At 42.0% G+C, this 10,573-nt stretch overlaps 2 protein-coding genes across 2 annotated transcripts in view; one reads left to right on the forward strand and one right to left on the reverse strand.

The window, feature by feature from the left end:
* Positions 1-924: 924 nt before the first annotated feature.
* NANS (N-acetylneuraminic acid synthase) lies at positions 925-7,865 on the forward strand (the record flags this gene model as incomplete). Its single annotated transcript, XM_010018904.1, has 5 exons — positions 925-1,162; positions 4,499-4,598; positions 4,860-5,014; positions 6,087-6,353; positions 7,495-7,865. Coding segments are annotated over 5 exons (970 nt in total), but the record flags the coding sequence as incomplete, so codon positions are not given.
* A 2,410-nt stretch (positions 7,866-10,275) lies between these two features.
* The window catches only part of TRIM14 (tripartite motif containing 14), a 4,105-nt gene continuing 3,807 nt past the window's right edge, over positions 10,276-10,573 (reverse strand). Inside the window, 2 exon segments of the mRNA XM_010018906.1 lie at positions 10,276-10,476; positions 10,478-10,573. The exon segment at positions 10,478-10,573 is cut by the window's right edge and continues 260 nt beyond it. Coding sequence (XP_010017208.1) covers positions 10,276-10,476; positions 10,478-10,573 — 297 coding nt within the window.

The raw sequence follows: 10,573 nt of genomic DNA on the forward strand, positions 1-10,573 counted from the left end.
GCTTTAAGGTCCCTTCCAATACAAACCGGTCTGTGATTCTGTGATTTACAGGAGAATTTGTAAAACACAGTGGCTGGTAGGAGGTGGTGAGGGGCAGCAGAGCAGGTGATGACTTCGTAGCCCTTGGTCTGTGTCTTGCAGCCTGTGGCCCTTCTTAGGGAGCCCCTACCTCATTCACAGTGCATGTACCTCTGCACGCACGGGCAGATTACACAGCCTCTGAGAGGCCACCAGCAGCCTTTCAGTTGAGTCACAAGATAACTGAACATTGGAAGAATCAAGTAACTGTCCCTCTTAAGCCTTCAATTTGATTCAGTTGCGTTAGGGTTCTTTTAGGCCATGTCAGCCTGTAAGATAGCCAAGCTGCTTTTAAGTCTGCTGTTGTAACCATTAGATATGCCTCTGTTAGAAAACAGCATGTCATCACTGAAGAAGTCAAGGCATAATGCATTCAGACTTGTGACTGGGGTATGTGTACAAAATAATGTGGTGAGAGTTTAAATGCACCATTTGTGTTGCTTCAGACAAATTTCAGATTTGTGCTTCTCTTTGCAGAATCTTATTGCTTGTTTTCGTGTAAAGTTACCATGTGGCAGCTATGCTTGGGAAATGCCACAGAAGTCCACTTCAAATAAGGGGCACGCATAGAAAGAGGCAGTTCAGTTTTGTAGTTTTGATGTGTTTTCTTTCTAGACTGCTATTCTACTACATATGGGGGCATTTTGAAATAGAAGGGCTCACGTGTTGGTGGGTTGTCCATCACTCATTCCTGTTCATATCATTGCTGTGATTAATGTGATGAGGATGTTGGACTTGACGATCTTAAAGGTCTTTTCCAACCTGATTGATTTGTGTGAACATTCCACTGCACGTGAGCACATCAGCTGCACGGTCCTTGTGCTCAGGCTCGGGGTGAGTGCTCAGTGTGCACCCGCGTGTTTTGCAGGACTGTGGAGCAGATTGTGCCAAGTTCCAGAAGAGTGAACTGGAGCACAAGTTCAACAAGAAAGCCTTAGAAAGGCCCTACCTGTCTAAACACTCCTGGGGAAAGACCTACGGGGAGCACAAGCGCCACCTGGAGTTTAGCCACGACCAGTACAGAGAGCTACAGAAATACGCAGAGGAGGTTGGCATTTTCTTCACAGCGTCTGGCATGGATGAGGTACGTAAGCTGTGCGGGAATGGCAGAGTCCAGTTGTTGTGTCCTGTTGGTTGTTAGGTGTTCTTACATACAAAGAATATAAAATACGTGAGGATGTTGAGTTTCTAAATCAGGAAAACAGAGTAATTGTACTTCTGCCAGGTCACTTGTATCTACTGAGTAAATGGCCGAGCATCTTGGAAGACGTGCCACGTATGCTGAGGTATTTATGCACAGTAAATCATGTTAGAGAAGAAGCCTCTGTTGGAGTTCATGAACAATCAAAAGCTTTGAGAGTTTAGTTCAAGACTGCAACCTGACTGCTCTCCAGTGCTGACTGGTATATTGGCTCCAAGCATTTCAAACCCACTCTGTATTTAAACCAGATTCCTTTCTCAAGTTTTTCTCAACAAAACCCCTGCTGTTTCCCTCTTTTTTTTTTTTTTTTTTTTTTTTAAATTTCCCTTTCTGCTGTCTGCTAGGCCCCAGTTGATATTTCAAAGCAGCAGAAATGAAATTCATTTTCTTTCACTTATCTTATGGGGAGGGTCTCCACTTTGCCCTGTTACTCCTGAAGCATTTACTGCTTTTTATCAGTGGGCCACTGAACAGTCAGTCACCAGCTTGTGAACTCCATGGAGCTCATCTGCTGCTCTTCACCCTTACGGGATGAACACTTTAAATCTTGCACGTTGCCTGTCTCAAAATTGTGTTAGTTACATTGTTTTGCAAATAATTTTACATCATACGACAACAAATGCAGTTCACAATTGAAATGTGTAAACTGGAAAGATCAGGAGCAGTTAAACCTCATTATAGATTGGTTTACTTTTCTTTGTGGACTGGAAAATACAGAGAACCAACCAAAGAAGTAACCTAGCCACTCTTGCATCAGGCAGGCACAGCAATGTCCCTGTCTTTCTGCAAGTAGCCTTATCCAGGGTGGGATTTATTTAATGTTCTAAGGTGATCTATTCAGTGTCTCTTTCTCCTCCCTGATGTATCAGCTTAAGCTTCTTTCTCATAACTGACATAAAAGTTCATTCTTTCCTTGTCTCTCTTCTCTGTGTATTTGAACACCATTGTCACATCTCTTCTTATTGTTTTGTATTTTTTTTCTGGACTAAGCAACTTCAGTTCTTTCAGCCTTTCTATGCTGTCTTTTCTAGTTCTCTGGCCATTCTCACTGCTTCTATCAACTTACTGTCTGTTAACCAAAATCCTTGAATTGCTGTGCCCCAGATGACATGATAGGAGCACCAAACACCATAAAGAAATTAATTCAGAGGTCTGACAGACAAAGTGATGTTTTGCATGAATTGCCATAGCCTGATGCCATGAGCTGAGAGACAGATCTGTGAAAAGAGGGCGTTGTGATGCTTCTTTTGTTGTACTCTTCATGTCCAGAGGACCTGCCAAAGACCACATACTCCTTTAAGAAAAGAGTAGTTAAGTCGAAGAGTCTTGGACTTCTGTATCTGGAACCTTAAACACCCATATGCCTTTAGTAGGGGGAAAATCACTCTCCTTGGTGTTAAAGCCTAAAGCTTATAAAGGCTATCATGTAGTGCAGAACACTATTTATGTGCAGCAGCTAAGATCACTTTCCACCTTTGAGATCCCTCTTTTAATTCAAGATGCTATGCTCCTTTGTGTGTGACCTCAACTGCTAATTAACAGTACTGATACATGTTTGTGCCTTCTTTTTTTTCTGGTGGCATTTCTGCAAGACATGAGCTTGGAACTCACATTAGTCATTGCATAAATTGATGTAATGACTCCCTGAGAATACACTGACTTCTGTAAATTGAACATGATCTCTGGAACTCCAACTAGGTCGAAGAGGTTAAATTGTGTGTTTAACTATATGAGGAAATCAGTGAAGTGATGTGTGAGGTAAATATAAAGACTATGAGTAACTCTTTTATCTACCATGTTCTGGTGTGTACTGGAGACAGAACAGGATCCTTTTGAACCACTCCCTTTAATGTCCTTGTTTGAGATTATTTCCTGATCCTTGAATCTCTTGCAGAAAAGCTGTCAATTTTCAAGAGATGTTTACCTAGTGAAGTGACCTTAGATAGGCGGTCTGTTAGTTATACTTCATTTTGTGCAGTCTTCATCAGATTATATCTGTGGCTTCTTAATAATTCTTTGTCTTCATGCTCAGTGCGTCTTGGTGAATAAACTGGATTGAAGAGATGTTATGCATCCTGGTTACAACAAGTTGAATCTGCATCATAATGGTGATGGAAAAATTAGGCTGAAGAAGATGTGATTCTCTTCTGGACATTGCCACTCTGGCACCAAGTATATTTGGTTGCCACAATGAATGAGCTGAGGAAATTAAAAATGTTTGTGGGTTGTAGAAGGGGGACAAAGTTAGGTAACTACTTCATTGTTTCCCCTGGATGTGAATAGAGGATTTTTGTATTTTGCCTGTAATTGATAGGTGTGGGATTTTCTTCCTTAAAAGTACCAGTTTTTAAAAGGCCACTAAATGATGCATTACTGACTTTCAGGGAAACTCCAATAGTTCCTGAATTGTTTTCAATATAGCACATGCATTCTTGGAAGAAAGCAGAGTATAATTAACATTTGAATAAGCTGTTTTGTAGTCTTTTCTTGGACATATTTTGTTTTTATTTTCTAGTACGTCTCCTAAAAGCAAATCATTTTGGCTTTCCCTTTTTGGGGCACATTCTTCCTGGTGCTTATTCAGTATACTCACACAATTTTTCAGAGTGACAGATCTATTCAGGAAAACTTCTGTTTGTGGTATAGTAATTCTGTCCTGCAGGAAGTATGTGGCAAGAAGACTGCTTGTGTGCCTGCAGTATGTTTTTTATTCAGCAGAGAAGCTCCCCTCTGCGGGTAGTTGCTGTCTCTGGTAGTGCCAAAAAGAAAATGCTGTGGCCCACAAGCTCATTTTGAAGCAAGAGGCGCAATGGAGCTCACTAAGCTGCACTAAGCAGCTGTACCTACAGCTTGACCAGCTATGGTTGGGAGACCAGAGAGCCGGCCTGGAGGCAGGGATCCTAGTCAAAAACCTGTGGGACATCTGCTTTTGGAGTAGAGGTATAAAAGAAAGCACTTTGGAAATACTTCACCTGGAGGGAAGTGAGAAACTAATCTCTTTGGAATAGCAAATATTATTTCAGGAGCTATTTGGGAGATATATGTGTGTATATATATGGTGTATGTATATAACCTACTAAATTTAGTCGTATAAATTTGGTCAAAACTAAATTTGGTTTTGCTGGTTTGAAGAGTTGTTTGTATCCCAGCATATTAGTTCTTTATCTTTGGTCCAGCTGAAGTGGTGAGTTGGAATGCAGTGATGTCTTTTCCTTGCAGATGGCTGTTGAATTTTTACATGAACTGGATGTTCCATTTTTCAAAGTAGGATCAGGAGATACAAACAATTTTCCCTATTTGGAGAAGACTGCAAAGAAAGGTATGCATTTTCTTTTGAGCTGCCCCAGTGTGTCACGGTAGATCCAGTATTAGATCTTTCCTCCAGTTGATTTTGGGGAAAAAAAGCTCCTCTAGAAGAAAATCACCCTCATACTCCGCGGTGGGAGAAGGGGAGGGGAAGGTTCACCCAGCTTTCCTTTTTCCTTCTAACTGAATTAGTTTACTTCAAAAATTTAATTTAATCTTGTGTAGCTTTCTGACAGACCTGGGACAAAACATGTACATATTTTCTAATGGGTAGGTCGCCCGATGGTGATTTCCAGCGGGATGCAGTCAATGGACACAATGCACCAGGTTTATCAGATTGTGAAGCCCCTCAATCCAAACTTCTGCTTCCTGCAGTGCACCAGTGCATACCCGCTTCAGCCAGAGGATGTCAATCTCCGCGTTATATCGGTCAGTGAGTAATCCAGAGCGTGCCCTGTTTAGGGTACCACTTTTACTGATATCCAGATCTTAGGTGTGCTGGAATTTGCTTCTGAGAAGTTAGAAAGATGTGTCATGTTCCTGTAATTCATGCAAGTGCTGAAGTAAAGATACCCACTGCATCCTCTTTCAGCAGAACTCAGCTTTGAGGAACATTATAAATGGTATTACTGGAGTGTTCACAACTGAACAGGAAAATATGACATATGGTTATATCCTGTAAATATGACAGGTCAACCACTGGTAATGCAAAGAAAAATTATGTAGACTGTTGCCATTAAGAAGGTGTATGGAATTGAGAACATAATTTTAAACAGGGGGCTACACCAGAAAACTGTGTTAAAAATGCTTCATGTGAGTATCAGAGTAACGAAGAAAGTGGATTAGGCCCATGTATAGCTTCATTGGCTGAAAATATTACTTGGATATGCCCAATAAAAATGCAAGGATATTTTCCCGAATTGGCCAGTGTTCAAGCACTTGCCTAGCTTTATGTACGTGTAGTCTGTTATTTTTTAGTAGAATTTTTAGTAGAACATGACATGGCTGCATTTACTTGACTTTATGATTGAGTGACTGTCCCTTGTGCATGAGTGAAAGGATTGCTTCAGATTTTAAAAATGTGGTTGACGGGATCTGCTTTGGCTATAGGTTAAGTTTAACCAGTCCATTGGGTTTGTGGCTGAAAATAGAGCACTACTTTGTCAGTGTAGCTGACAGTGATGTAAGTTACATTTTGAGACTTTCAGGACCTTGAGGAGGACAACTGAATTAAAAGGAAAAGCATAGGAGAAGTTGTAGAACGAAACATACCACCTTTTCCTTGTCAGCACTGAATTCTTAGTGAAATTCTTAGAACATGATGGTCAATAATGCAGTGTGACATGTTGAATGCAAGAAAGATTAATTTTCAGCATAATCAACGGCTTGTTTTGTGGCACAGTAATTTCCTATGCTTTTTATTGCAGTCATCACTGTTAAATTTGCTTTGTCTTTGAAAGTGCTACCTTGGTAATTTAGATCAACTCTGTCATGATTCAAGGCCTATCAGTCAGCTTTTCCTGATATCCCGATTGGCTACTCGGGGCATGAAACTGGCATCGCCATTTCAGTGGCAGCGGTTGCATTGGGAGCTAAAGTGGTGGAACGCCACGTGACTCTGGACAAAACATGGAAAGGAAGTGACCACCAGGCATCCCTGGAGCCAAATGAACTGGCAGAGCTGGTGAAAGCCATCCGTACTGTGGAAAAAGCAATGGGATCTCCAGTCAAACAGCTACTGCCCTGTGAAATGGCTTGCAATGAAAAGGTAAGTTTTGATTTGATTCATGCATATCTGGAACTTACTTAGACCTACAGTTAGTAAGTCTGTATTCAGAAAAGCAGCTTGCTAACTGTTTATTGCAGCAGTGTTTCTGCCTCTGCAACCGGAAATCTCTGCTCTGCAGCAGCAGCATGCACAGTGCTTACATTGAGCCACTGACGTAGGTACAGACCTGTCATTTTCTCATGAGTTAGTATTTCTGGCAGTAAGGAACTATTTTAACCAAAGCATAATGTTGTCAGTTTTCTGTGTAATGAAGTTCGTAAGTTAAGTAGAATCATGGAGTCATTTAGGCTGGAAGAGACCTTTAAGATCATCAAGTCCAACCATTGCCTCAGGACGTCCAAGGCCACCACTAAAGCACATCACTAAAGGCCTCATCTCTACATCTTCTAAATACCTCCAGGGACAGTGATTCCACCACTGCCCTGGGCAACGTGTTCCAATGCCTGACCACCCTTCTGGGGAAGAACTAGTTCCTAATATCCAGTCCAGACCTCCCTTGGTGCAGCTTGAGGCCATTTCCTCTTGTCCTATCACTTGTTCCTTGGGAGCAGAGACCAGCCACCTCCTGGCTCCATCCTCCTTTCAGACAGTTGTAGAGAGTGATAAGGTCCCCCCTGAGCCTTCTCTTCTCCAGACTAAACCCCCCAGGTCCCTCAGCTGTTCCTCATCACACTTGTGCTCCAGGCCCTTCGCCAGCTCCGTTGCCCTTCTCTGGACCTGCTCCAGCACCTCAATGTCTCTCTTGCAGCGAGAGCTGAACACAGGATTCGAAGTGCAGCCTCACCAGTGCCCAGTACAAAGTAGTTGGTAACAGTAATATTAGGTCTCTGTGACTGTATATGAGCTGCTGTTACGCTAAGCTAGAACACTAGTTAGTCTAATGAGATTCCCTCCACTCTGATTCTGAAAAATTCCAGTGATCCATTATCCGATTTCAGAAAGAGAGCCTAGTACAGTGAGGTTCCACTCAACCTTCATTTTTGATAGGAATTAATGAGGATGGCAGTTCTACACAACCTCTTCCCAAGTAACTGCAGAATATTCCGTAGCCTTTTTTGCTATACTAAGCCTGGGAATGTCTTTGACTTATTTTTTAATTTTCTGTTTTCCTCCCCTGTAGCTGGGAAAATCTGTTGTGGCGAAAGTAGCAATTCCTGAAGGTGCAGTACTGACACTTGACATGCTGACAGTGAAGGTGGGAGAGCCCAAGGGATTTCCCCCAGAAGCAATCTTTGATCTGGTGGGCCAGAAGGTGAAAACAAATATTGAAGAAGATGAAACCATCACTGAGCAAGCAGTGGAAAATCACGTCAAAAAAGTAAAGTGCTAAATCAGAGCACTCTATTCTGTATTTCATCATATATATTTAAGTAAGTATAGCAGCATGGTAGATTAGAAGGAAAGGGTGCAATTATGAGGATCCAAGCAGGTTAGAATTTTCAGGTTCTCATTAGCAGAAGTTTCTGAAGCAAGTGGAGATAAATTATGAAGAGCAGTTTTATTAGAAGTAGTATAGCTTTACATCTAAAAATACTGTGCTCCTCCTTTCTCCATTCCTCTTAACCTAGGTTAATTTAGAGGTTTGCCACATGTAAGACCACAGTCTGCTACTTTATAGCTCCCCTTTCTAGTAAGAACACAGTAAATCATGGTAATTTTGTCTACAGTTTGAATTGTTCTAACTCCATACCTTTTGGTGTTCCTCTCTTTTTCTTCCTCACCCTATGATAACAGCATGCTAGTTGGAGTTCAATGGAGATAAATGAAAGTTTACATTTGCTGGGACAATGCAGCCTGATGGTTTTTTCCTTAAGCTGAAAGCCTTAAGATAAAAAAGCCTTGAGATAAAATAGTGGGTTGCAGGAATCTGCACACTGGGGACAGTGCGCTCCTTGAGAGAGCTGTGTTTGTAGGAGACAGTACCCAGAAAGGAGGCAAATAGGATATGTAGAAAGGTCCCATTTAAGGGGCAAGGAAAGAGCCTTTTTGTACTTTTCGTGAACTGAAAGGCATGAGGGCAAGCAGACAGATTAAGGAGGGAAATGCAGATCCAAGATGGATCAGTGGAAATAAACTTAACATATGCTTCAGAAACACGTCAGAAGCATCTATTGTGAACTGAGTGAAGCCTGAAATCTTAAAACAGTTTGGATACCTCTGGGGATACGATGTCAGGGCAGCTTCTCTTGCAGGAAGCCAAAGGCTGGTGAAGATTCAGCAGCTCCTTCCTCGACTAAGCCAAACCTTGGGTTGGGTTCTTTCCCCTGACTGGCAGTTGGAGGCAGCTGAAGCTGGATGCTTGACCAGATCTCATAACTGAGCTTCAGTCCGTGGTCAGTGCTGCTCCTGTGTTCTCTGTGCCTGCAGCACAGCTGCTCACTTCTCAAGTAATGAAGTGCAGTCCTAGTCCTGTCAGCTTGCTGCTCTCCCCTTTGTCCGTGAAGGAGCCCTGTGGCAGCAGTTGAATCTCTCAGCATGGTTAGTACAGAGCTGCTTTAGTATAATTCATCTCCATTTTTCTATAGTGGAATCATTTAGTGATGATTATTTGGAACTTGCTACCTCTTGGTCATGAGTTGGTGAAGTGTCTTGAGTTTGGTGGTGGTGTTTCTGTGCCTGTGAACTGTTGACTTTCAAGATGTTTACCCGTCTGCAATTCCGAGGAAGCTGTGTTTGCATCTTTAAACTGGGAAGCAGAGATCCTTTGAGTTATGTGCTTGACTGTATGTGAGCTCTGACTGATGCAGTGTGCTTGCCTTACATTAAGAAAACTGCTTAATTGTTACATGATTTTTTTGTTTGTTTCAAATCTGAAAAAATAAATTTAGCTTATAAAACAAGGTACTGTTTCTGTGTTTCAGCCTGTGGTCAGACCTTGCCTTTGCCAGCACCAGTGCCATGGTTTCAAGGCCTTTAATATTTGAATTCTATCAGGATTACCTGACCCACTTCAAGCAGCAGTGGTTCTTCACTCCAGCAGGGCTGGTCCTAGAGCCTGCTGTAAATGTAGACAGAAATGTCCAGGAACTTTAATAATGTATTGGGAAAAAAATAAACTACCCCTGTGCAGAAACTTGGAGCTGTCTCCTTTTATGTGAGCATAACCTTGTGCAGTTGCAATTAAAGAGCCTTTGCAAATAGGATGCATAAAATAAATGAATCACTGACCTAGTGGTTTTATTGCCCCTGTGGGTCCTCTAGGCATCTCATCTCTTGGGTGTGCTACATGATTTCCTCCTGCTTCTGCTCTGTGCAGGAAGCACAAGGCTGCCCAGAAGCCCGGTTCAGGGTCTCTTGTCACAGGACCAAGTAATGGCTACTGAGCGGGGCTGCAGGAGCTCCTATTTCAGCTTTACATGAAGGGACCATTCCAACAGTTGGTGCCAGTCTTTGATTTTGCAAGATGATACTTAATTATGAGCTAATTTGCTCAGTGTATTTATTATCCAAATCTGACCTTGTTAACTATAACAATATACAATATATTGTTATATTACACATGCAGTATTTTACCATATATGAACTTGAAGCCTGAACCGATCTAATTGCAGCCTCTCTGGGCAGATGGGGATGGGGGTGGGGATTTAATAAAAAAAGATGGGAATACCCATGTTCAAATCCGAGCTGTAATTTGCTTCTTTCAACCAGACTTTTCCATTTTGCAAGTTTAAAAACATACAAGAAATATTGTATATGGCACTTTAGGTGGTACATTGGCATAATTTATAAAGACATATCACCTTCCCTCATTGAAAAATGCATATATATTAAAAATTAGTTGGTTTTGAACTTAACTACATTGCAGAACTTTCTTATGTCAGAGATCAGTCTGTGCACATCACTGCTGAAGTGGCTTTCATAGAAGCAGCATGTAACAGTAGACGTCACTTTGCTGGGTTCCTTACATTAGCTTGCATATCCCGATGGGTCCTTCCCAGAGCCTCAGGGCTGGATACATGGGTTCTGTGAACCTGCAGTGGAAGGTGTTCAGGTGAGCCATGCCATCGCTGACATCATAGAATGAAAGGATTCCTGCTTCATAATCCAGAAAAACACCAGTGTGATTGGGATCATCTTCTATGGGGGTGGGGATTCTCTCCCCCCTTCTGAAATGCCTAGTATTCAAACTCAAATTTCTTAAAGCACCAGGATGCTCTGTGCAGCCCCACTGGCAGGTTTTGGAGTCTCTTTTCCTGCTG

This window comes from Nestor notabilis, unplaced genomic scaffold, assembly GCF_000696875.1.
Source record: "Nestor notabilis isolate BGI_N333 unplaced genomic scaffold, ASM69687v1 scaffold3537, whole genome shotgun sequence".
Taxonomy (NCBI): Eukaryota; Metazoa; Chordata; class Aves; order Psittaciformes; family Psittacidae; genus Nestor; species Nestor notabilis.